The 27,960-nt window shown below is 41.8% G+C and overlaps 2 protein-coding genes across 2 annotated transcripts in view; one reads left to right on the plus strand and one right to left on the minus strand.

Moving 5' to 3' along the window:
• Positions 1 to 548: 548 nt before the first annotated feature.
• On the plus strand, positions 549 to 27,502 carry serpina10a (serpin peptidase inhibitor, clade A (alpha-1 antiproteinase, antitrypsin), member 10a). Its single transcript, XM_084150817.1, has 7 exons — positions 549 to 686; positions 4,420 to 4,484; positions 12,963 to 13,274; positions 13,556 to 13,837; positions 14,274 to 14,547; positions 19,502 to 19,649; positions 26,375 to 27,502. The coding sequence occupies exons 3-7, from the start codon at positions 12,986 to 12,988 to the stop codon at positions 26,558 to 26,560; spliced, it is 1,179 nt and encodes a 392-aa protein (XP_084006943.1). The 5' UTR covers positions 549 to 686; positions 4,420 to 4,484; positions 12,963 to 12,985; the 3' UTR covers positions 26,561 to 27,502.
• The window catches only part of ppp4r4 (protein phosphatase 4, regulatory subunit 4), a 139,130-nt gene continuing 138,381 nt past the window's right edge, over positions 27,212 to 27,960 (minus strand). The window contains exon 25 of the mRNA XM_084150816.1: positions 27,212 to 27,912. Coding sequence (XP_084006942.1) covers positions 27,867 to 27,912 — 46 coding nt within the window. The 3' untranslated portion in view covers positions 27,212 to 27,866. The remainder of the gene's footprint in view (positions 27,913 to 27,960) is intronic.

The following is a 27,960-nucleotide window of genomic DNA, read 5'->3' on the forward strand; positions in this document are numbered from 1 at the left end:
CATTCTACTCAGGAGCACTTCTAGTTTCCAAATCCACAGAGTTTACACCCAGAGGAGCGTCGCTGCTCATTTGGCAGCCCTTAAAGAGTGGCCAATCAGCTTAAATCCAATATTTTGTTCATACTGGAAATACATATTGCACCATATACAATCTGTACGTTGTGTCGCAATAAAAGGGGCGTCCATTTTACTATGTCCAATATGAATGGGCTAATTAACAATGGGATTTAAACGTGTTTTCTAAAGTTTATTATTATAAATATGTTATTACTAATATTGTCATTACTATTATTATTAATAGTAGCATTATAAATAATGTTTTGTTATTTGTATTACTGTTGTTACCTTGATAACTATCTAGTAATCATCACTTAATGCTGTTAAAAATAATGTAAACGCTATAATATTATTTGTGTTATAAAGGCAATTCACTTTATTCCTGTTTTCATACTGTTAAACTGCTAACATTTCCTCATAAAATTGTACGAATTTCTACCGTTTGGGTATTGTTTTTCACCATCGTCATTACAGGACTTTTATTTTTAAGGTAAATCGCCGAGGTCACGGCCTTATTCTTGCTAGGTCTTGTTTATTCCTGCCTGCGGAACGGAGATCTTCACAGCCGTATTATTTGCTATCTGTGACGTTATCCTGATCAATTTCCAGGCAGGCTTGTTAGTGCAAAAGTAAGTATTCTATCGTCCTTTCTATTTTAAAATGTGAGTTGCCATTCAGTGTCGCATCATCTTCGGTGAAGAAACCCCGTTCGTTACACCCATGTTATTGAAATTGCCTACGCCTAATAACATTATTGCCAGGTCTCTTGCCGTAACTCTAATTAATGTACATTTTAAAGCTACATTAGGGTTCCATTTTATTTTATACAACGATATCATGGTGTTTTGATGCACTCTTGCGTAATAGCCACCTATTTGTCTATTCGTGAATGGTTTAAATGATTGTGGAATGTGCACATAAATAGCACCCCATCTCCCAAGATCATGGCCACAATCTGTTACACCCTAATTTTCTTCCATTCAAAAAGGTACTTTAAAGGTCCACGAGCCTGATACAACCTACTAGCCCATCCTATCTATATCTCAGTAGCGAGGGTTCCATCAATGATTCGTATATACACTAAATGACTGATAGGGGGCGCTGTGTTGAGGCCACCACGCCTCCATTTTGGCACTCTTTGGAAGCTATATAAATGCATGTATTATTGTCTTCAATCGTTTTTTCCACATGTATTCTATTACACACACCTTAATGCATACTTTTAAATTATGTTATGTGAGCTAAACATAAGTATAAAAAAAATATATAAAGACATTTTCCTTAAAGTATATATATTTGAGATGACTAATGTTATATGTAATTTTGTCCTTGAAACATTTAATTGAAATACTGTATAATTCCATTAATTCCTATGGAGGAGTGTTCGTACTGGGGAGTGTCAATATGGCCAACTAACTGGTGGCTTCAAAGCCTCTCAATGGTAGTCCTTTGTATCTCAGTTGGTAGAGCATGGCACTGTAACGCCAGAGTAGTGGGTTTAATTCCCAGGACCACCCATACGTAAAATCTATGCACGCATGACTGCAAGTTGCTTTTGATAAAAGTGTCTGCTAAATGGCATATATTATTATTATTATTATATTAATGTCCAATACATAGCATCAGCAATCCAGGGTTTATATCCATAATTGGTTTCCATCTGATTGGCGATACATTTTCATACAAATATTATTGAATATGCATAAAGAAAATATGCAAATTTTCCCACCAGTGGTGTGTTTCCAACAAACGGACTTGTGTGATGACAGGTTAGCGGATACAGTGCTGGGAGGCTGTGCGGGTAGGCTAGTCTACATGATGAGATTATTATGGATAAGAGTAAGAATATTTTTATTTGTCAAATGGCAGTCAAGCATAGATCGTCATGGCACCAGAATAAGACACTCTATATTTATTGGAAAGGAGCATCAAGATCAGTGGCGATATGAACAAAAAATTTGATAAAATGTTTTTAGATGCATGCCAGCAAAGCCACTACACAACACAACACTAAACAATACATTAATTGCACTATAACAGTGACAAACGGTGCCCTCAAACTGTTAGGGCCCAACAGCAGTCCCAACACCTTACCACTGCTACACCTGTCTATCAGCGGAGCCTTGTCTGGCAGCAACACAGTTAATTCAGCCTCAACGTAGCTGATATGGTTGACTTGCTTAAATAAATGTGGTTTCTACTGACAATTTAGATGTACAAACTATGGCATAAGGGGATGACGAGCAGATAAGAGGCAATCCGTAATTTCGATTAAGACATTAATGAGCAAGCTAGGACGGATGTAGTCAATATAACTATTTGTTCAGCACTTTTGAAATGTACAGCGACAGAATTCAGAACATGGTACAGTATTCTCCCTGTACACCAAGTCAGAACCGTAGGATAAATAAAGGGGGCATATAAGCAGACAATGAAAGCTCTTACAATATCCGATGATGACATTTCTCTAAAACAGGTTTATAGGCTACATGTGCACCACCAAGTCAGAACAGTAGGCTAAGTTATGAGGGGGAAAGGGACCAAAGCATACAAGATATGTTTGGACTCACCTTGTTGTGCTCACTTGAACAGGAAGGTGGCGCGGTGGTCCTTCGCGGGCACATTTTGTCATCAGGTTGAATCATGATGACGTCCGTGATCTTCAGGTCGGAGTTCTAGAAAGAGGCCAGAGTTACCGACTTGCAATTCCGAGTTGGATGACCATTCAAAACTTATTTTCCCAGTCAAAACTCGTTTTTTTCAGAGTTCCCAGTTGTCTTGAACTCACTAAAGATTTCCCAGTTCCGAGTTTCCAGTTGTTTTGAGCGCGGCAGAAGTCATGGTGGGTTGACAGCATGGCCAATGTTGAATGTTTATCCCTTTAAGCTTGGAAAAGAGACCCTTAAACCCAGACTTGGACCACACACCCACTCCACTGAATAGCAGGCTAGTGATTGCTTTGCAATGCTTGCAGTTAGCCACTGATTCCTTCCAAACCACTCATTGTTGAATTTGCGATTTCCAATGGCCGATGAGCATCGATACGTTTTATTTATAATTTCTCTTCATAATTTCTCTTCATATGACAAGGATTGAAAAGGATTTGCCAGTAGATTGTCGAATTGATTCATGATGATGACTGCTAGTTTGCTAGCTAAGATTTTGAAAGTATGATGTTGACATGATCAGTCCAATCAAAGCTACGGTTGATATAACGTGATTTGACGTCGTTTTATCTGTGGCCAATGACCTTGAGCATTCTTGGATGGACACTTCTAATGTAACTATGGCAGCACCAAAGGGGCTTGAATTTTCTAGCTCTTTGCTGTGACGCAGGTAGCTTCGTGGTTAAGAGCGTTGTGCTAGTAACCGAAAGGTCGCTGGTTCTAATCCCCGAGCCGACTAGGTGAAAAATCTGTGGATGTGCCCTTGAGCAAGGCACTTAATTGCTCCTGTAAGTTGCTCTGGATAAGAGCGTCTGCTAAATGACTCAAATGTAATGAGTGACAGAATGCTGAGCCAATCATGGCACAACTAGAGAACATCACCAACCCCTACGCTCCGTATTTTCCGCTGGCTGCCCCACCACCACCACAGAAAGCACTGAGCTAGGCTGAAACACATGCATTTTGGAGCTGCCTTACTCAAGAAAGCAAAAAAGAGACCAAGTTTGTATGCAGCTTTATCAACTCAATGATTTTTTTTAAACATTGTTTGCAAACTGATATGTGACACGTATTAATGCCAAAATAACATGCAAAACAGGCTTTCTTTTTTTCTTTGCTGCCCCACCTGCCCTGAATGACGGGTCGCCACTGATCAAGATGACCGTGCACTTTCACCACCCTGTGAAGTTCACCATAAGTTATTTCATCTATATCCTAATAAACTGCATGGTTTCCCGAGTCGTACTGGGAGAACCACACACCAGATCATCGTGTTGACTTCCATATGATGGTTATTATATCAATATTTGCGCATAAAGGCGTTTCCACCGCCATTTCTCGCATTATTAATTTTACTGACACAAAAACATCCCACCATGTCGAACAAACAAATGATATTTTACGGTATGACTTTACGTGCTTAAAAACTGTGGATGGAAACGTGGTTTATGATTCCATCCCATGGGAACCATTTGTTGTCTTGCTAATAAATTACATCTTAAATAGTTTTTCAAATTCGTGTTTTAATAGGCACAATTTGTCCTGTATTCAAGTCAAAGCATAGACTAAGCTTAGAAGGAATTTGAGGTGATCTGATGGCCCATGTTCTGGAATGTTCCCATTTATATACAGTAGCTTTGCTCATCAGCCAAAAGATAAAATGAAAGGTACACTTGCACTTTGTCTCTCCAAACAGGGTGATGCAATCTGTCCTACAGAGGGGTCCCACTGATTGACATTTACAAGCAGAGGCAGAGAGCAGTAAGTATAATTATTTAATGACTATACCATTTCTCAGATCACTTTCAATATTTTACATTTGGATCCTTTCCTTGAAAATGTGGTCTCAGTTTGGCTCATTTTGGGAGACGAGAGGTTTCACTGGAAAGCCTGGTTTAGGCTACTCTGGACATAGCTGAGTAAATTCAACTCCATATACATCTCAATGGATTTGAATTGTGATGAGTGTTGGCGAAGTGTACCACTGTCTACTTCAAGTCCGTATCATTCAATAATTAAATGTCCATTCTTTAATGCGTACCTTGTACCTACGTTTGTCCTGTGTAACTGCGTTCTTTTCTTTGGGTGCCGTAATCTGTAGTTTTTGATAAAAATAGCTTTTTACGCGACTCCGCCAAGGGAGTGGTTGTTTGTTAACGGATAATGAGCAGCCCATCATTGCACGACAGGTTTTTGAGTTTTGGCAGGGGATGCATAGAATACAATAATTAAAAAAAACTCTATAACAATCAGGACAAGCACAGATACACAGTAAGCCTGTAAAAAAACAAAAGATATGTATATATACAGTGGGGAGAACAAGTATTTGATACACTGCTGATTTTGCAGGTTTTCCTACTTACAAAGCATGTAGAGGTCTGTAATTTTTATCATAGGTACACTTCAACTGTGAGAGATGGAATCTAAAACAAAAATCCAGAAAATCACATTGTATGATTTTTAAGTAATTAATTTGCATTTTATTGCATGACATAAGTATTTGATACATCAGAAAAGCAGAACTTAATATTTGGTACAGAAACCTTTGTTTGCAATTACAGAGATCATACTATTCCTGTAGGTCTTGACCAGGTTTGCACACACTGCAGCAGGGATTTTGGCCCACTCCTCCATACAGACCTTCTCCAGATCCTTCAGGTTTCAGGGCTGTCGCTGGGCAATACAGACTTTCAGCTCCCTCCAAAGATGTTCTATTGGGTTCAAGTATGGAGACTGGCTAGGCCACTCCAGGACCTTGAGATGCTTCTTACGGAGCCACTCCTTAGTTGCCCTGGCTGTGTGTTTCGGGTCGTTGTCATGCTGGAAGACCCAGCCACGACCCATCTTTAATGCTCTTACTGAGGGAAGGAGGTTGTTGGCCAAGATCTCGCGATATATGGCCCCATCCATCCTCCCCTCAATACGGTGCAGTCGTCCTGTCCCCTTTGCAGAAAAGCATCCCCAAAGAATGATGTTTCCACCTCCATGCTTCACGGTTGGGATGGTGTTCTTGGGGTTGTACTCATCCTTCTTCTTCCTCCAAACACGGAGAGTGGAGTTTAGACCAAAAAGCTCTATTTTTGTCTCATCAGACCACATGACCTTCTCCCATTCCTCCTCTGGATCATCCAGATGGTCATTGGCAAACTTCAGACGGGCCTGGACATGCGCTGGCTTGAGCAGGGGGACCTTGCGTGCGCTGCAGGAATTTAATCCATGACGGCGTAGTGTGTTAGTAATGGTTTTCTTTGAGACTGTGGTCCCAGCTCTCTTCAGGTCATTGACCAGGTCCTGCCGTGTAGTTCTGGGCTGATCCCTCACCTTCCTCATGATCATTGATGCCCCACGAGGTGAGATCTTGCATGGAGCCCCAGACCGAGGGTGATTGACCGTCATCTTGAACTTCTTCCATTTTCTAATAATTGCGCCAACAGTTGTTGCCTTCTCACCAAGCTGCTTGCCTATTGTCCTGTAGCCCATCCCAGCCTTGTGCAGGTCTACAATTTTATCCATGATGTCCTTACACAGCTCTCTGGTCTTGGCCATTGTGGAGAGGTTGGAGTCTGTTTGATTGAGTGTGTGGACAGGTGTCTTTTATACAGGTAACGAGTTCAAACAGGTGCAGTTAATACAGGTAATGAATGGAGAATAGGAGGGCTTCTTAAAGAAAAACTAACAGGTCTGTGAGAGCCGGAATTCTTACTGGTTGGTAGGTGATCAAATACTTATGTCATGCAATAAAATGCAAATTAATTACTTAAAAATCATACAATGTGATTTTCTGGATTTTTGTTTTAGAGTCCGTCTCTCACAGTTGAAGTGTACCTATGATAAAAAGTACAGACCTCTACATGCTTTGTAAGTAGGAAAACCTGCAAAATCGGCAGTGGGCAGTGTATCAAATACTTGTTCTCCCCACTGTATGTGTGTATATATATACAGTGGGGAGAACAAGTATTTGATACACTGCCGATTTTGCAGGTTTTCCTACTTACAAAGCATGTAGAGGTCTGTAATTTTTATCATATGTACACTTCAACGGTAAGAGACAAAATGAGAAAATAAAATCCAGAAATCACATTGTAGGATTTTTAATGAATTTATTTGCAAATTATGGTGGAAAATAAGTATTTGGTCAATAACAAAAGTTTCTCAATACTTTGTTATATACCCTTTGTTGGCAATGACACAGGTCAAACGTTTTCTGTAAGTCTTCACAAGGTTTTCACACACTGTTGCAGGTATTTTGGCCCATTCCTCCATGCAGATCTCCTCTAGAGCAGTGATGTTTTGTCGCTGGGCAACACGGACTTTCAACTCCCTCCAAAGATTTTCTATGGGGTTGAGATCTGGAGACTGGCTAGGCCACTCCAGGACCTTGAAATGCTTCTTACGAAGCCACTCCTTCGTTGCCCGGGCGGTGTGTTTGGGATCATTGTCATGCTGAAAGACCCAGCCACGTTTCATCTTCAATGCCCTTGCTGATGGAAGGAGGTTTTCACTCAAAATCTCACGATACATGGCCCCATTCATTCTTTCCTTTACACGGATCAGTCGTCCTGGTCCCTTTGCTGAAAAATAGCCCCAAAGCATGATGTTTCCACCCCCATGCCTCACAGTAGGTATGGTGTTCTTTGGATGCAACTCAGCATTCTTTGTCCTCCAAACACGACGAGTTGAGTTTTTACCAAAAAGTTATATTTTGGTTTCATCTGACCATATGACATTCTCTCAATCCACTTCTGGATCATCCAAATGCACTCTAGCAAACTTCAGACGGGCCTGGACATGTACTGGCTTAAGCAGGGGGACACGTCTGGCACTGCAGGATTTGAGTCCCTGGCGGCGTAGTGTGTTACTGATGGTAGGCTTTGTTACTTTGGTCCCAGCTCTCTGCAGGTCATTCACTAGGTCCCCCCGTGTGGTTCTGGGATTTTTGCTCACCGTTCTTGTGATCATTTTGACCCCACGGGGTGAGATCTTGCGTGGAGCCCCAGATCGAGGGAGATTATCAGTGGTCTTGTATGTCTTCCATTTCCTAATAATTGCTCCCACAGTTGATTTCGTCAAACCAAGCTGCTTACCTATTGCAGATTCAGTCTTCCCAGCCTGGTGCAGGTCTACAATTTTGTTTCTGGTGTCCTTTGACAGCTCTTTGGTCTTGGCCATAGTGGAGTTTGGAGTGTGACTGTTTGAGGTTGTGGACAGGTGTCTTTTATACTGATAACAAGTTCAAACAGGTGCCATTAATACAGGTAACGAGTGGAGGACAGAGGAGCCTCTTAAAGAAGAAGTTACAGGTCTGTGAGAGCCAGAAATCATGCTTGTTTGTAGGTGACCAAAAACTTATTTTCCACCATAATTTGCAAATAAATTCATTAAAAATCCTACAATGTGATTTTCTGGATTTTTTTCCCCCATTTTGTCTGTCATAGTGGACGTGTACCTATGATGAAAATTACAGGCCTCTCTCATCTTTTTAAGTGGGAGAACTTGCACAATTGGTGGCTGACTAAATAGTTTTTTCCCCCCACTGTATATATATATATATATATATATATATATATATATATATATACACAGTACCAGTCAAACGTTTGGACATACCTACTCATTCCAGGGGTTTCTTTATTTTTACTATTTTCTACACTGTAGAATAATAGTGAAGACATCAAAACTATGAAATAACACATATGGAATCACGTAGTAACCAAAAAAGTGTTAAACAAATCCAAATATATTTATATTTCAGATTCTTCAAAGTAGCCAACCTTTGCCTTGATGACAGCTTTGCACACATTCTCTCAACCAGCTTCATTAGGTAGTCACCTGGAATGCATTTCAATTAACAGGTGTGCCTTGTTAAAAGTTAATTTGTGGAATTTATTTCCTTCTTAATGTGTTTGAGCATATCAGTGTTTGAGCATATCAGTTTGATCATATCAGCCATATTATGGCAAGAACAGCTCAAATAAGCAAAGAGAAATGACAGTCGATCATTATTTTAAGACATGAAGGTCAGTCAATCCAGAACATTTCAAGAACTTTGAACGTTTCTTCAAGTGCAGTGGCAAAAACCATCAAGCGCTATGATGAAACTGGCTCTCATGAGGACTGCCACAGGAAAGGAAGACCCAGAGTTACCTGCAGAGGATACGTTCATTAGAGTTAACTGCACCTCAGATTGCAGCCCAATAAATGCTTCACAGAGTTCAAGGAACAGAGACATCTCAACATCAACTGTTCAGAGGAGACTGCGTGAACCAGGCCTTCATGGTTGAATTGCTGCAAAGAAACCACTACTAAAGGACGCCAATAATAAGAAGATACTTTCTTGGGCCAAGAAACACGACCAATGGACATTAGACTGGTGGAAATCTGTCCTTTGGTCTGATGAGTCCAAATTTGAGATTTTTGGTTCCAACCGCCGTGTCTTTGTGAGACGCATAGTAGGTGAACGGATGATCTCTGCATGTGTGGTTCCCACCGTGAAGCAAGGAGGAGGAGGTGTGATGGTGCTTTGCTGGTGACTCTTTCAGTGATTTATTTAGAATTCAAGGCACACTTAACCAGCATGGCTACCACAGCATTCTGCAGCGATACACCTTCCCATCTGGTTTGCGCTTAGTGGAACTATCATTTGTTTTTCAACAGGATAATGACCCAACACACCTCCAGGCTGTGTAAGGGCTATTTGACCAAGAAGGAGAGTGATGGAGTGCTGCATCAGATGACCTGGCCTCCACAATCAGCCGACCTCAACCCTACTGAGATGGTTTGGGATGAGTTGATCCGCAGAATGAAGGGAAAGCAGCCAACAATTGCTCAGCATATGTGGGAACTCCTTCAAGACTGTTTGAAAAGCATTCCAGGTGAAGCTGGTTGAGAGATTGCCAAGAGTGTGCAAAGCTGTCATCAAGGCAAATGGTGACTATTTTGAAGAATTTAAAATATATTTTGATTTGTTAAACACTTTTTGGGTTTCTACATGATTCCATATGTGTTATTTCAATGTTTTGATGTCTTCACTATTATTCTACAATGTAGAAAATAGTAAAAATAAAGAAAAACCCTTGAATGAGTTGGTGTGTCCAAACTTTTGACTGGTACTATATAAACTCAGCAAAAAAAGAAACGTCCTCTCACTGTCAATTGCATTTATTTTCAGCAAACTTAACATCCTCCTCATGGACTGCACCAGATTTGCCAGTTCTTGCTGTGAGATGTTACCCCACTCTTCCACCAAGGCACCTGCAAGTTCCCTGACATTTCTGGGGGGAATGGCCCTAGCTCTCACCCTCCTATCCAACGGTCCCAGACGTGCTCAATGGGATTGTGATCCGGGCTCTTCGCTGGCCATGGCAGAACACTGACATTCCTGTCTCGCAGGAAATCACGCACAGAACAAACAGTATGGCTGGTGGCATTGTCATGCTGGAGGGTCATGTCAGGATGAGCCTGCAGGAAGGGTACCACATGAGGGAGGAGGATGTCTTCTCCGTAATGCAATGACAACAAGCTCAGTCCGATGATGCTGTGACACACCGCCCCAGACCATGACGGACCCTCCACCTCCAAATCGATCCCGCTCTAGAGTACAGGCCTCGGTATAACGCTCATTCCTTCGACGATAAACGCGAATCTGACCATCACCCCGGTGAGACAAAACCGCGACTCGTCAGTGAAGAGCACTTTTTGCCAGTCCTGTCTGGTCCAGCGACGGTGGGTTTGTGCCCAGAGGCGATGTTGTTGCCGGTGATGTCTGGTGAGGACCTGCCTTACAACAGGCCTACAAGCCCTCAGTCCAGCCTCTCTCAGCCTATTGCGGACAGTCTGAGCACTGATGGAGGGATTGTTCGTTCCTGGTGTAACTCGGGCAGTTGTTGTTGCCATCCTGTACCTGTCCCGCAGGTGTGTTGTTACACGTGGTCTGCCACTGCGAGGACGATCAGCTGTCCATCTTGTCTCCCTGTAGCGCTGTCTTAGGCGTCTCACAGTACGGACATTGCAATTTATTGCCCTGGCCACATCTGCAGTCCTCATGCCTCCTTGAAGCATGCCTAAGGCACGTTCATGCAGATGAGCAAAGACCCTGGGCATCTTTCTTTAGGTGTTTTTCAGAGTCAGTAGAAAGGCCTCTTTAGTGTCCTAAGTTTTCATAACTGTGACCTTAATTGCCTACCGTCTGTAAGCTGTTAGTGTCCTAACGACCTTTCCACAGGTGCATGTTCATTAATTGTTTATGGTTAATTGAACAAGCATGGGAAACGGTGTTTAAACCCTTTACAATGAAGATCTGTGAAGTTATTTGGATATTTACGAATTATCTTGGAAAGACAGGGTCCTGAAAAAGGGACGTTTCTTTATATATATATATATATATATACTGCGTGTACAAAACATTAGGAACACCTGCTCTTTCCATGACATAGATGGACCAGGTGAATCAATGTGAAAGCTATGATCCCCTATTGATGTCACCTGTTAAATCCACTTCAATCAGTGTAGATGAAGGGGAGGAGACCGGTAAAATCAGGATTTTTAAGCCTTGAGACATGGATTGTGCATGCATGCCATTCAGAGGGACAAAAGAGTTATGTGCCTTTTGAACGAGGTATGGTAGTAGGTGCCGGGCATACCAGTTTGAGTGTGTCAAGAACTGCAATGCTGCTGGGTTGTTCACGCTCAACAGTTTCCCGTGTGTATCAAGAATGGTACACCACCCAAAGGACATCCAGCCAACTTGACACAACTGTGGGAAGCATTAGTCAAATATTATTATTATTATTATTATTTTTTTTAAAAGTTGGATGGAGTTTTGGCCTGCCTGGTGACATCACCAGGTGCTAAATTAGTTAATAGACCAATTAGAAAGAGTTCCAAACCTCTCTGCCAATAACAGCTAGTTTTCAGTTTTCCCCTCCCCACTCAGACTACTCCCAGACAGTCCTAGCCAAATTCTTCCTTGAGAAATTGCTCTTTGCTGAGAAGCTATTTTTATTTATTTTTTAACATTTTAATTTAAAGGAGTCACAGTAAGGTACTTAATTGTTACCCAGAATTGACTTGATATGAATATAAAAAAGGCTGCATCGGACCTTGTCGGGAAGAGTGGGGTGTGCCCGACTTCACAAGTGGGAGAGTAGGCACGCTCTGGCTGTGTCTTCCACACTGTTCCACTTGAGCGAGGTCCAGCCTGCACTCTTGTGCCAGTCAGTTGATTAGGGAATGCCTTTCAGGTGTGGCTGATTAGTAATCCTGCACAGGTGTGTTGGGTGAACAGAGCTGTGGCGCTGTCTTCGGCTGGCCTGGTGCTGAAGGTAGTGCAGCCTTCCACATTGCTGAACTAAGTGCCAATGTCCACTGTGCTGCAGCCAGTGCCTCTGTCCATGGTGCTGCACTGGGAGTCCTTCAGCCACGCCTATGCCCATGCCACTCACGGAGACACAGACCTTTAAACAAAAACTACGGATTGCAGCACCCAAAGAAAATAATGCAGTTACACAGGACAGGCTTAGGTACAAGGTACGCATTAAAAAAGTATCAACTGATACCGACTCATGTAGTCGGAGGTACACTCCGCCGACACTCATCGCAACTCAACTCCATTGAGATGTATGGAGTTGAGTTTACTCAGCTACTCTGGACACTGACAGTTTTTAGATTAGTGACCCTATTTTGTGGAATCAGTTTTTTGCCTCCACCAGCAATAACTGCACCAGCAGCACTAGCTTTGGGACTGCAACTAAGATCTTGTATACAGACGGGAAACTTGTAAAAAACTAAAATTACTGTACACTTTTGGGCTGCAATGAATTTCGGACGTCAGGCACCTGATCGATGCGCAACTAGGATCCCATACTGTGTACAATATCCTAGTTGCGGTTCCGAAGCTACAGCAGTACTGTGTGCATTTCCTATCAAATGTATTATTTGTAATATATAGATACTTTACTGTCCTAATAAAATATTGTAATTTTAATAGCCTATTACATATTGTACATAATACATAATTATATAAATATTAAAAAGACAGTGGACCCCAAAATCTAACTTTGTCAAATATTTCTCAGCTCGACTTTAGACAATTTTTTTGGTATGAAAATGTCGGACAACCTTTGATTTTGGAGTGTACTATACATTTAACGCTAGACTAATTAAATGTTTATGTGTTAGTGTTGAACTTACCTTGCTGAGGACACTTTGCTTACAACATCTATCTTTTGTTTCCATTGCGAGCTGAGAAAAGCAGAGGAAGAACCATGACGTCCAGACTCCTCCCCCTCCTGGCGTGCATCCCACTCCTCGCCATGCCCCTCCTGGCACAGGAGCCCAGCGCTATGGAAATCCAGGACCTGAGCACCAGAAATGCTGACTTCGCCGCCCGGCTGTACCGTGCCATTGCTAGCATCACTGATGACAACGTCCTTCTCTCCCCATTTACCGTATCTCTGGGCTTAGCTGCATTGATGAGTGGCGCCGACGGCTCTACACGCGAGCAACTCCTTCAGGGCCTGAGTCTGAACGCTCTCGACCACCTAAGGATCCCAGGTATTTAGCCTTAGAGAATAGAGAGGCAAGACCAGTAAGTGGGAGGGTGGTGGGTTAAAATCCCAGGCTTGACCAGAGGAGGAAACGAACCGGTAACCGAAGAGTTCCTGGTATCAGATTATTCTGCCGTTGTGCCCTTGAGCAAGGCACTTCACCTCAAAAAAGTTACATTACTCTGCGGCTGACCCTGTATTGTTTCCATAATTTTTCTGTTTGTTTGTGTTTGTCTGGGAAAAAAATAAAAAAATACAAATGTACATTTAAATTGTATTCTATGCCAGAACTGTTCCAGAGTGTCCGGGATAGCGTGGCCCAGAGCGGGTTTGGGAACCAGGGTATCGGCATCCTTCCCCGCCAGCAGTTCAAAGTGGACTCGAGCTACCGAGACATTGTGCAGACCAAGTATGGGGGAAATGTCCAGGGGCTGGACTTCAGCGACGGGGCTGCCAAGGACACCATCAACCAGTTAGCCTACACCTACACCAAGGAGCAGGTGAAGGAGGTGGTCAGCGCCATCAACCCGCAGACCCAGATGATGCTAATCACTGCCGTCTTCTTTCAAGGTGAGGAGTAGGCACAGGGGCTCAGTAGAGCATGGCGCTTGCAACTCCAGGATAATGGGTTCGATTACCTGGACCACCCATACGTAAAAAAGTCGCTTTGGATAAAAGCTTCTGCTAAATGGCAAATATTATTATTATTATTATTATTATTATATTATACAGTATTTTACACCTGTATTTTATGACCTTTTGTAAACATAACTATGTCCCGAGGCTAAAGCGCAAAGGGCAGAAGTGTCTGGGAATTAGATTATTGGACGCACAGTCTGTTTTTAAACACATCTTTCCAGGTGCCGTTCACTGCATGCTCTGTTAGCACTGCTTTGTGGGTGATGCTGTGCTGCTCCCAGCTTTGTTTGTGTGTAAGTGAGGTTGGGTATTGTGACAGCAACATGTATCTTTTCTATTTGATTCCCTTTTCTGTTTCTCTCACCAGGCCAGTTTGCCCTCAACTTCAATGCCAGCTTCACCCAGGATGAGCGCTTCTACGTGAACAAGTACAAAATTGCCATGGTCCCCATGATGTTCCGCTCCGATAAGTACCACCTGGCGTACGACCGCTCGCTCAAGCTGGGTGTCCTGAAGTTGCCCATGACTGGCGGCTCCGCCATGCTGGTGCTTCTGCCCGACGAGGACGTAGACTACACCTCCATCGACGAGGAGATCACGGGAGAACGTTTCCAAGGCTGGCTCAAACAGCTCAAGAGGACGTAGGTTGGATGGCACTACAACAATGGAATGGGTTGCTTATATGTAGCATATGGGTCGTTCAACCTAAAAATGCATCAGATTGTGCTGAAATCGTTTCTGTAGTTAAAAACAAATAAGATTAGCATTCCTGAAACATTATTTTGTTTAAATATAATTTGAGCTCTGAGAAATTAAGCTAATTGATTGCACCCAAATTGGCCATTTTAAATGTATAGGATATATTCATATCATTTTCAATAAATATAGTACCTAACTTCCGATTTGGAACATAATTCTTCCTAACTCTGGTTCGGTTCTATTTTCGGCATTGTCATGCCCAATGCATTCACCAAGTAGTCAAGACTATCGATAAAATGTTTAGCTTGTGAGACCACTTTAAAATTGATCTTAATCACCAAAGCTTTAATAAAATATGTAGTTTGGCAGCAGCAAAGTGACATCCCCTTTTTATCTATGTAGGCTATTACATTACTTTAGCCAGCTCCTGTTATTATTTTGGATGTGCGTAAAAACCCCTCCATGTAGGCTATACAGTGCATTCGGAAAGTATTCAGACCCCTTGACGTTTTCCACATTTTGTTACGTTACAGCCTAATTCTAAAATGGATTACATCTTTTTTTCCTCATCAATCTACACATAATACCCCATAATGATGAAGCAAAAACAGGTTTTTAGAAATTTTTGCAAATATATTGAAAATAAAAAAACTGAAATATCACATTTACATACATTACCAGTCAAAAGTTTGGACACACCTACTCATTCAAGGGTTTTTCTTTATTTTTACTATTTTGTAGAATAATAGTGAAGATGTCAAAACTATGAAATAACACACATAGAATCATGTAGTAACCAAAAAAGTGTTAAACAAATCAAAATATATTTTATATTTGAGATTCTTCAAATAGCCACCCTTTGCCTTGATGACAGCTTTGCACACTCTTGGCATTCTCTCAACCAGCTTCACCTGGAATGCTTTTCCAACAGTCTTGAAGGAGTTCCCACATATGCTGAGCACTTCACTCTGCCGTCCCACTCATCCCAAACCATCTCAATTGGGTTGAGGTCGGGGGATTATGGAGGCCAGGTCATCTGATGCAGCACTCCATCACTCTTCTTCTTGGTAAAATAGCCCTTACACAGCCTGGAGGTGTGTTGGGTCATTGTCCTGTTGAAAAAAAAATGACAGTCCCACTAAGCCCAAACCAGATGGGATGGCGTATCGCTGCAGAAAGCTGTGGTAGCCATGCTGGTTAAGTGTGCCTTAAATTCTAAATAAATTACAGACAGTGTCACCAGTAAATCACCCCCACACCATAACACCTCCTCCTCCATGCTTTACGGTGGGAACTACACATGCAGAGATCATCCGTTCACCCACACCGCATCCCACGGCTGTCGGAACCAAAAATCTCAGATTTGGACTCCAGACTAAAGGACAAATTTCCACCGGTCTAATGTCCATTGCTTGTGTTTCTTGGCCAAAGCAGGTCTCTTCTTCTTATTGGTGTCCTTTAGTAGTGGTTTCTTTGCAGCAATTCGACCATGAAGGCCTGGTTCACACAGTCCCCTCTGAACAGTTGATGTTGAGATGTGTCTGTGACTTGAACTCTGTGAAGCATTTATTTGGGCTGCAATTTCTGAGGCTGATAACTCTAATGAACTTATCCTCTGCAGCAGAAGTAACTCTGGGTCTTCCATTCCTGTGGCGGTCCTCATGAGAGCCAGTTTCATCGTAGCGCTTGATGGTTTTTGCGACTGCACTTGAAGAAACTTTCAAAGTTCTTGAAATGTTCCGTATTGACTGACTTTCATGTCTTAAAGTAATAATGGACTGTAATTTCTCTTTGCTTATTTGAGCTGTTCTTGCCATAATATGGACTTGGTCTTTTACCAAATAGGGCTACCCCCCCTACCTTGTCACAACACAACTGATTGTCTCAAATTCCACAAATTAACTTTTAAGAAGGCACACCTGTTAATTGAAATGCATTATAGGTGACTACCTCATGAAGCTGTTTGAGAGAATGCCAAGAGTGTGCAAAGCTGTCAAAGGCAAAGGGTGGCTATTTGAAGAACCTCAAATTTAAAATATATTTTGATTTGTTTAACACTTTTTTTTTTTGTTACGTCATGATTCCAAATGTTTTATTTCATAGTTGTGATGTCTTCACTATTATTCTACAATGTAAAAAATATTAAAAATAAAGAAAAACTCTTGAATGAGTAGGTGTGTCCAAACCTTTGACTGGCAGTGTAAGTATTCAGACCCTTTACTCAGTACTTTGTTGAAACACCTTTGGCAGAGATTACATCCTCAAGTCTTCTTGGGTATGACGCTACAAGCTTGGCACACCTGTATTTGGGGAGTTTCTCCCATTCTTCTCTGCAGATCCTCTCAAGCTTTGTCAGGTTGGATGGGGAGCGTCGCTGCACAGCTATTTTCAGGTCTCTCCAGAGATGTTAGATCGGGTTCAAGTCTGGGCTCTGACTGGGCCACTCAAGGATATTCAGAGACTTGTCCCAAAGCCACTTCTGCATTGTCTTGGCTGTGTGCTTAGGGTCGTTGTCCTGTTGGAAGATGAACCTTCACCCCAGTCTGAAGTCTTGAGTGCTCTGGAGCAGATTTTCTTCAAGGATCTTTCTGTACTTTGCTCCTTTCATCTTTCCCTTGATCCTGACTAGTCTCCCAGTCCCTGCTGCTCAAAAACATCCCCACAGCATGATGCTGCCACCGCCATGCTTCACCGTAGGCATGGTGCCAGGTTTCCTCAAGAAGTGACGCTTGGCATTCAGGCCAAAGAGTTCAATCTTGATTTCATCAGACCAAAGAATGTTGTTTCTCATGTTCTGAGAGTCCTTTAGGTGCCTTTTGGCAAACTCCAAGTGGGCTATCATGTACCTTTTACTGAGGAGTGGCTTCCGTCTGGCCACTCTACTATAAAGGCCTGATTGGTGGAGTGCTGCAGAGATGGTTGTCCTTCTGGAAGTTTCTCTCATCTCCACAAAGGAAGTCTGGAGCTCTGTCAGAGTGACCATCGGGTTCTTGGTCACCTCCCTTACCAAGGCCCTTCTCCCCACGATTGCTCAGTTTGGCCGGGCGGCCACCTCTAGGAAGAGTCTTGGTGGTTCCAAACTTCTTCCATTTAAGAATGAGGCCACTGTGTTCTTGGGGACCTTCAATGCTGCAGAAATGTTTTAGTACCCTTCCCCAGATCTGTGCCTTGACACACTCCTGTCTCGGAGCTCTACAGACAATTCCTTCGACCTCATGGCTTGGTTTTTGCTCTGACATGCACTGTCAACCGTGGGACCTTATATAGACAGGTGTGTGCCTTTCCAAATCATGTCCAATCAATTGAATGTACCACAGGTGGACTCCAATCAAGTTGTAGAAACATCTCAAGGATGATCAATGGAAACAGGATGCACCTGAGCTCAATTTCGAGTCTCACAACAAAGGGTCTGAAATATTATGTAAATAAGGTATTTCTGTTTTTTACCTTTTAATACATTTGGAAACATTTCTAAAAACCTGTTTATGCTTTGTCATTATGGGGTATTGTGTGTAGATTGATGAGATTTTTATTTTTATTTAATCCATTTTAGAATAAGGCTGTAACATAACAAAATGTGGAAAAAGTCAAGGGGTCTGAATACTTTCCGAATGCACTGTATGCCCATCATGGAACGAGAGATGAGATAATCCGGTAAAACTTGTATTTAGAAACATTTAAGTTATTTTCCTGGAGAAATTGCTTGTTTTCCATTTCGTTTGATAAAAAAACAAGCCCTTAGTAGGCCATCCTTACCCTACTATAATGAAATCTGGTTCAACACCATATCAATGGTAGGCCTAGGCTATATCTTTCTTATTGAGAACGTGCCTCACACATACAATACAATTTACGGGAGCCTATAATGTTTTTTATTTGAGAAGTGCAATGTGTAAAGGACTATACTCGTTGAAGCCAAATGGGTTTTGTTACTGTAGCTTATGCTATTTAGTAAACTGTTGATATCAATCAACAATGGACTAGGATGAGAATATTCCGTGATCCAAGCCGAATTGGAGTTGATGACAAGATTGTCAATAACCTACAGAACTTAAGGCAAACGCATGCAGTATTAAGCTATGGAACGCCTTGATTGGCCAGTGAGTGGCCAAGCCCTCGTCACAACTATAACTTGTTTATTCATCAAAACCCAGCCCTTTTGCGCCACCGCCAGCTATTGAGCTCATAACGGCTGCAAAAATAGCAAAAGTCTCTGACATACCCCCAGACCTATAGCGCCACCACCAGTGCTTAGATTTATCATTGCGTTAGCTTTGTTCAAATAGAGCCCATAATATATTACATTTAGTCAAAAGTTTAGTATTTGGTTCCATATTCCTAGCGCGCAATGACTACATCAAGCTCTACTACTCTACAATAATTAAATGTATATGCTTTTGCAGTTTGTTTTGGTAGTGTTTCAGATTATGTTGTGCCCAATAGAAATGAATGGTAAATAATGTATTGTGTCATTTTGGAGTCCCTTTTATTGTAAATAAGAATAGAATATGTTTATGAACACTTCTACATTAATGTGGATGCTACCATGATGACTGAATCGTGAATAATGATGAGTGAGAAAGTTAGAGGCATAAATATCATACCCCACCAAAAATGTTAACCTCCCATTATTGGTAATGGTGCGAGGTTAACATGTTTTGGGGGCATGAAAATACCCTCAAATAAAAGGTGTCAGTCACCTCATAGAAAACATTTGATCTCAAATCCAAAATGCTGGAGAATAGAGCCAATGCTGATAGAGCAAATGCTGGAGTATATTATAATAATTCACTCATTTGATTTTAGATTTAAAAAAATAATAATAATTGAAACACTCAACCATTGGCCTTATGACCCATTCTTAATGATTATTATGTCACTTCCTGTGCTCTGCAGAAGGCTGGAGGTGCAGCTGCCTAGATTTATGCTGGAGCAGTCATACTCCCTGCAGAAGGTCCTGCCAGGCCTGGGGATCAGCGAGGTCTTCCAGGACAGCGCTGACTTCTCTGGCATCGGTGGGGAAACGGGCCTGAGGCTCTCTGAGGTCAGTGTGTGTGTGTGAGCTGGTGTTTCTCCATTAGTGTTTGTGTGTGTGTGTGTATCCGTCATTGAGTGTGCATATCTGTGTGTTGTTCATCAGTGTGTACGTATTTCTCCCTCATATACGTGTCTGTCACTGTGTGTCTCCCCATAAGTATGTGTCCACCACTGTGTGTTTGTATCTGTCACTCGACGGCCTCTTGCTCAAGTGTTAGACTGAGATAATGGAGGAGTGATAAGGAAGGTGAGATACCCACTTTTTAGATGCAGCCAACTTCCGGCGGTGTCTTGAATGTCCACCTGTGGTTACTTTATACTGTTTGGGTTAATTGTTTCTGTGAAAGGGAAGACCGGAATAGGCCTCTTGCATTTCGTGGTGTCCTTAATGTATAAGCAAAGGCTCTTGGTAACTTGTGGCCACTGAGAACTACTTTTTATAATCAGAAAATGAAAAGCTGCATAATATTCCCAAAGCAATGTCTCATCAGAGCCCCAAGTGAATACAAATAAGTGAGTTGCTACAAAATCATCATAAAGTGATAAAATAATAATATATTATGTGATAATATATATCAGTGCTTTCCAAAAGTTAAATTGGCATATCGATTTCTTTGGTGACATTATTCTCGTAATGTCAAGCATTCATTCACAGTAAAGACAAAGCCTTCCAGAGTAAGAGAAGTCAAGGTTAGTATATTTAAAAAGGTTAGTACATTCAAAAAGGTTAGTACATTCAAATCCGGTAAGCGTGTGAACATCCGATATGTCACGTGTTGAATGAGGGAGAGCTCGGTTTGTTGTATTTAACTTTTTGAAAGTCTCTAAAGAAAATGTGCTTACTAGCTACCTTTTTGAATTTGGATCCTGTGACGCGGTTAGCCGTTGTTGCTGGGACCGCAATACAGTGCCTTCAGAAAGTATTCACTCCCCTAGACTTTTTCCACATTTTGTTGTGTTACAAAGTGGGGTTAAAATTGATTTCATTGTCTTTTTTGTCAGCAATCTACACAAAGTACTCTAAAGTTAAAGTGAAAGGAAAAATGTCATTGTTTTTACAAACTAATTTAAAAAATACATGTTAGAAACACCTTTGGCAGCAATTATTTTCTTTTGGGGTGAGTCTCTTAAGAGATTTGCACACCTGGATTGCGCAATATTTGCCCATTATTCTTTTTACAATCCTTCAAGCTCTATCAAGTTGGTTGTTGATCATCTCTAGACAGCCATTTAAGTCTTGCCATAGGTTTTCAAGCAGATTTAGGTCAAAACTGTAAGTAGGCCACTCAGGAACATTCAATGTCATCTTGGTAAGCAACTCTAGTGTAGATTTGGCCTTGTGTTTTAGGGTTATTGTCCTACTAAAAGGTGAATTTGTCTCTCAGTGACTGTTGGAAAGCAGATTGAACCAGGTTTTCGTCTAGGATTTTGCCTGTGCTTAGCTACATTCCGTTTTTTTTATATCCTGAAAAACTCCCCAGTCCTTGCCGACGACAAGCATACCCATAACATGATGCAGCCACCACCATGTTTTAAAATATGGAGAGTGGTACCCAGTGATGTGTTTTGCTGGATTTGGCCCAAATATAACACTTTGTATTTAGGACAAAAAGTTAATTCCTTTGTCACATTTTTTACAGTATTATGTTAGTGCCTTGTTGCCAACAGGATGCATCTTTTGGGATATTTTTTTATTCTGTACAGGCTTCATTTACACTCTTGTCATTAAGGTTAGTGGTTTGAAGTAACTACAATATTGTTGATCCATCCTAAGTTTTCTGCTATTCCAGCCATTAAACTCTGTAACTATTTTAAAATCACAATTGGCCTCATGGTGAAATCCCTGAGCGGTTGTCTTTTTCTCCGGCAACTCAGTTCGGAAGGAGGTCTGTATCTTTGTAGTGACTGGTGAACATCCACTTGTATTGATCATATCTTCACTAATGCTGCAGAGATTTGCTCCAAAGCAATATCAGTTTCCATTGGCTGTAGTGACCATAACATTGTGGCAATAACAAGGAAAGCCAAAGTGCCAAATGTTGGTACTAAAGTAATTTATAAGAGATCATACAAAATGTTTCCTCAGGATTCTTTTGTTGAAGACAATGTATGTTGGTCTGATGTGTGTGAGGAAGTGAATCCAGATGCAGCACTTCTAATATTTGTAAAAGTATTAATGCCAATTGTTGACAAGCACGCACCTGTTAAGTAACTAACTGTGAGAACTGTTAGAGCCCCCTGGATTGATGATGAATTGCAAAATTGTATGGTTCAAAGAAATGATGCAAAAGAGGTGGCAATCAAGTCGGCTGCTCAGCTGATTGGTCGACATACTGTCAATTGAGAAATGTTGTGACTAAACGTAACAAAAAGAAGAATAAATGATATTACCAAACAAAGATAAATGACATAAAACACAATGGAAAAAGACTTTGGAGTACCTTAAATAATATCATGGGTGGAAAACCCAATTCATCTGCATAGTTCATTGAAGTTGATGGGTCATTTATAACAAAACCTTTCAATATTGCCAATCATTTCACTAGTAAAGTGGAAAAACTCAGAAGTGAAATGACAACATTGAACCATCATACAGTATTACTGTTTTGAATTTGGTCATGTTAGTGTGGGAGAGGATGGAAAAACTATTGTTATCAATAATGATAAGCCTGACAACCTTGATGGGAAACTACTGAGAATGGTAGCAGACTGTATTGCCACCCCTATTTTCGATATATTTAACCAAAGCATAAAGGTGTGTGTGTGTGTGTGTGTGTGTTTAACTATACTTGTGGGGACCAGAAGTCCCCACAAGAATAGTAAACGAACAAACATTTGACCAACTGGGAACATTTTGTTAGTCCCCACAAGGTCAAATGCTATTTCTAGGAGGTTTAGGGTTAAGGTTAGAATTAGTGTTAGGTTTAGAATTAGGTTTAGGGTTAGGAGCTAGGGTTAGGTTTAGGGTTAAGGTTAGGTTTTGGGGTTAAGGTTAGGGTAAGACTTAGGGAAAATAGGATTTTTAATGGGACTGAATTGTGTGTCCCCACAAGGTTAGTTATACAAGACTGTGTGTGTGTGTGTCCCCACAGGCGTGGAAGGAAGCTAAAGTAATTCCACTGCCTAAAAAATAGTAAAGCATCCTTTGCTGGCTCTAACAGCCCCCCAATCAGTTTTCTGCCTGTTCTTAGTAAAATGATGGAGGATTGTGTTTTACCAAATACAATGCTATTTTTACATCAACAAATAACCTTAAATTCATTACAGTTTAATCTCTTATCAAAATGAAAAGAAACCAATAAATACATTTACTCAATAAAATAAAAAATGTATTTCTCAAAAACGTCTCTATATTGTCCAATACAATAATCTGTACTCTTAAATGTTTTTTTATATGGCGACCCCACTGCAGTTCCCCCAACCCCGACTTTGAAAACCAGTGCTCTAAGACCTAAGACCAACTGGAGTTGTACTTCAAGGGTGTGACCATTGAGCAAGTTGAGGAAGCTAAACTTCTAGGTATAACATTGTATGGTCAATTATCATGGTCAAGACATATTGACAAAGTTGATGTGAAGATGGGGAGGGGTATGTCTGTTATAAAAATATGTTCTGCATTTTTTACACAAACCAACTGTAGTAGTTGTTCAGGCTCTGGTCTTGTCCCATCTTGATTACTGTCCAGTAAAATGGTCAAGTGCAGCAAAGAAAGACCTAGCAAAGCTGTAGCTGGCTCAAAACAGAGCAGCACACCTTGCCCTTAACTGCACATACAGAACTAACATCAACAGTATGCATGGCAGTCTTTCCTGGTTGAGGGTTGACAAGAGATTAACTGCTTCTCTTCTAGGTATGAGAAATATTACTGTGACAAAAATTCCAGATTGTCTGCATAATCAAATAACATTCAGCTCAGACACCCATACACACCCTCACAGTCCCCAAGTCCAAAATGAATTCACGGCAATGCAGTTTTATACAGAGCCATGATTGCATGGAAAATCTCCAATTACCCAAGCAAACAGCAAATGTACCATTAAAAAACGGATTAAAAAACAACTCATGGTATGGCGGGGACTATAAGGGGACACACACACATTCTTTTTTGGTTGCATTGTTTGTACAGTGCATTCAGAAAGTATTCAGACCCATTTACTTTTTCCTTATTTTGTTACGTTACAACCTTATTCTAAAATGGATTAAATTGTTTTTGTTCCCTCATCAATATACACACAATACCCATAATGACAAAGCAAAAACAGGTTTTTAGAATGTAAAAAACAAATAACATTTACGTAAGTATTCAGACCCTTTACTCAGTACTTTGTTGAAGCACCTTTGGCAGCGATTACAGCCTTGAGTCTTCTTGGGTATGATGCTACAAGCTTGGCACACCTGTATTTGGGGAGTTTCTCCCATTCTTCTCTGCAGATCCTCTCAAGCTCTGTCAGGTAGGATGGTGAGCGTCGATGCACAGCTATTTTCAGTTCTCTCCAGAGATGTTCGATCGAGTTCAAGTAAGGGCTCTGGCTGGGCCACTCAAGGACATTCAGAGACTTGTCCCAAAGCCACTCTTGCGTTGTCTTGGCTGTGTGCTTAGCTTAGAGTCGTTGTCCTGTTGGAAGGTGAACCTTCGCCCCAGTCTGAGGTCCTGAGCGCTCTGGAGCAGGTTTTCATGAAGGATCTCTCTGTACTTTGATCCGTTCATCTTTCCCTCGATCCTGACTAGTCTCCCCGTCCCTCCCCACAGCATGATACTGCCACCACCATGCTTTACCATAGGAATGGTACTAGGTTTCCTTCAGACGTGACGCTTGGCATTCAGGCCAAAGAGTCCAATCTGGGTTTCATCAGACCAGAGAATCTTGTTTCTCGTGGTCTGAGTCCTTTAGGCAAACTCCATGCGGGATGTCATGTGCCTTTTACTGAGGGGCTTCCGTTAAGGCCACTCTACCATAAAGGCTTGATTGGTGGAGTGCTGCAGAGATGGTTGTCCTTCTGGAAGGTTCTCCCATCTCCACAGAGGGATTCTGGAGCTCTGTCAGAGTGATCATCGGGTTCTTGGTCACCTCCCTGACCAAGGCACTTCCTCCCGATTGCTCAGTTTGGCCGGGCGGCCAACTCTAGGAAGGGTCTTGGTGGTTCCAAACTTCTTCCATTTAAGAATGATGGAGGCCACTGTGTTCTTGGGGACCTTCAATGCTGCAGACATTTTTTGGTACCCCTCCCCAGATCTGTGCCTCGACACAATCCTGTCTCGGAGCTCTACGGACAATTCCTTCGACCTCATGGCTTGGTTTTTTCTCTGTCAACTGTGGGACCTTATATAGACAGGTGTGTGCTTTCAAAATCAGTTGTAGAAACATCAAGGATGATCAATAGAAAGAGGATGCACCTGAGCTCAATTATGAGTCTAATAGCAAAGGGTCTGAATACTTATGTAAATAAGGTATTTCTAATACATTTGCCAAAATGTCTAAAAACCTGTTTTCGCTTTGTCATTATGGGGTATTGTGTGTAGATTGACATTTTAGAATAAGGCTGTAACGTAACAAAATGTGGAAAAAATCAAGGGGTCTGAATACTTTCCGAATGCACTGTATATTGTTGTATTTTACATTTGTGTGACTTTCCTTGTCTATCAGTGTTTTGTTACTTGTCATGTTGTGATAACTAATGTAAAATATACTGTATCCGTAAAATGTATATAGGTTCAGAACTTTGTCCGTAGAGCTCTGAGACAGGATTGTGTTGAGGCACAGATCTGGGGAAGGGTACCAACATATGTCTGCAGCATTGAAGGTCCCCAAGAACACAGTGGCCTCCAAATGGAATACGTCTAGAACCACCAAGACTCTTCATAGAGCTGGCCACCCGGCCAAACTGAGCAATCGGGGGAGAAGGGCCTTGGTCAGGGAGGTGACCAAGAACCCGATGGTCACTCTGACAGAGCTCCTCTGTGGAGATGGGAGAACCTTCTAGAAGGACAACCATCTCTGCAACACTCCACCAATCAGGCCTTTATGGTAGTGGCCAGATGGAAGCCACTCCTCAGTAAAAGACACATGACAGCCCGCTTGGAGTTTGCCAAAAGGCACCTGAAGAACTCTCAGACCACGAGAAACAAGATTCTCTGGTCTGATGAAACCAAGATTGAACTCTTTGGCCTGAATGCCAAGCGTCACATTTGGAGTTAATCTGGTACCATCCCTACGGTGAAGCATGGTGGTGGCAGCATCATGCTGTGGGGATGTTTTTCAGCGGCAGGGACTGCGAGACTAGTCAGAATCGAGGGAAAGATGAACGGAGCAAAGTACAGAGAGATCCTTCATGAAAACCTGAATACTTTCCGAATGCACTGTATATTGTTGTATTTTACATTTGTGTGACTTTCCTTGTCTATCAGTGTTTTGTTACTTGTCATATTGTGTTTTTTGTGGACCCAAAAGCTAATGGGAGATCCAAATAAACAAGGAAGCTGCATTTTCGAAAGGCCATCATTAGGCTTCCATCAGCCTCGTGTTGAAGGTGACTGTTAGCACTATCATGCCAACTCCTTGCCACTCTTTGTCAATGTCATGACAATGGCATTTGGCTTGACCAGGACACTGGACAGCAATGGAGTAGGCAAGAGCACAAACAGGTCTGGGGCCAGTTAGCAGCATTATTCACTTTCCTTACTACATCTTAACCATGCAATCCTTTCTTAGCTTTCTTATTCTGTGGTTTCAGGTTGTGCACAAGGCGGCCATCACCGTGGACGAGACCAGCAGCACCGGGAATGCTCGTGCCCCGAACATCTTCGCTAGTCTACCTCCTCGGCTCACCGTCAACCGGCCTTTCCTCTTCCTCATTTACCACCAGGCCACCAGCAGCATTCTCTTCATGGGCAGGGTGATCGACCCCACCAAGAAGTAACTGCGACCGTAACCATCGTGTCATATAAGTGTTTGTGGTTGAGTAATAACACTGTAACTAACGGTCTTGTCTGCCTGTATTGTCCTCTTATAAACACTCAAGTTGCAGGGCACCATATGAGTCTGTGTAGATAGTATTAATGCATCCTTTTGGTGATTTACTTGGTGAACTATAGGTCATATTCAGATATAGTGACACTTGAGGTCAAATTGCAGTTGGACAAAATGTCTAGTTTTTCAGTAATTGCACACTAATATGCTGAGCAGTTATGTGATGGCCTTCATCTTAAGTACTACTATCCTTCTCTTTTTAGCTCCCTCCCTTTGAGGCTTAATTTGTCATTTAAAAGGCACTGAACATGTTTTGCCTTCTGTAATCTAAAATGATAGAATTTGCAGTATGTAACCTATAGGGACCAATTGTGTTTAAATCAAAACAAAGGACTAACAAACTCTGTGGTGTTTTCCGGGACACAGATTAAGCCTAGTCCTGGACTAACAATGATTTTAGGAGATTCTCAATTGAGCTTGCTTTTTAGTCCAGGACTAGGCTTAATCTGTGTCAGAGAGAACCGGCCCCAAAAAGTCATTCACTGACCTATGCTTTATATTAGAATAAGAAAGAAAGTAAGTTGAGCTCATTATCATGTCACATATTCAACACAGGTTTTATTGATTGGGTGGTGAGGGTTGGCATGGGCGGATCACTCAGGCGCTTCAGAGGCACCAGGCACAATCTCATTGGTGGGATGGAGAAATTCCGGTACCAATCACAAGTGTTGGAAAAGGTGGTGGATCGTATAGTCATAAAAACAGTGAGTTTTTTTTCTTCAATAGCCATTTGGGAAAATATAAAACATAAGAGAAGAGACTATGCAAAGCATGCTATAATACAGAAAGAAATTGCCAATAAATAAAGGTACAAATAAAATGCATACTGTTACATATTTTGTTTGGAATTACTTATTTTTTGTCAAATGGAACGAGTTACGAGTATTTGTAGAATAAGGCAGAGATGGGTTTGATGTCTGTTCTGTTTCCCATTGGTGCAATTAAGACTCCGGACGTCTTTCCCCCGCGAGCCAATGTTGAAGTGTTTATTAGGTTTTGTTTGTCATTTGGAACCTGAAGCAGGGGGAGGACAGATGCACACTTTTGACAACTTGAGATAGATGAAGGAGGATGACCATCGGAGCAGGGGTGTAGTGGTCGTGGCCACCCGGTTCTTCCCAAAGGCTTGATCTTGAGGACCTCAAGGTCATCGCCGGGGGACTAAGGGGTCTGTCATCGCCCCAATATAGCCAGCTTCACTCCCTCCCCGACTGCATACCGAAAGAGTTGGACTTCCTTTGTCTGGAAAACAGAGTACAGGAGGTGCAGGTAAGCATTGGGTAAACAAGT

The sequence above is a fragment of the Coregonus lavaretus genome (genome assembly GCF_964263955.1).
Source record: "Coregonus lavaretus genome assembly, chromosome: 33".
Taxonomy (NCBI): Eukaryota; Metazoa; Chordata; class Actinopteri; order Salmoniformes; family Salmonidae; genus Coregonus; species Coregonus lavaretus.

What these genes read in the sequence shown, in the direction of transcription:
- serpina10a (XM_084150817.1), top strand. Translation starts at nt 12,986, where the DNA reads ATGACGTCCAGACTCCTCCCCCTCCTGGCGTGCATCCCACTCCTCGCC. An exon ending in CACTGCCGTCTTCTTTCAAG is followed by an intron (nt 13,838 to 14,273) that starts GTGAGGAGTAGG and finishes TTCTCTCACCAG; the next exon opens with GCCAGTTTGCCCTCAACTTC. An exon ending in CGGGCCTGAGGCTCTCTGAG is followed by an intron (nt 19,650 to 26,374) that starts GTCAGTGTGTGT and finishes CTGTGGTTTCAG; the next exon opens with GTTGTGCACAAGGCGGCCAT.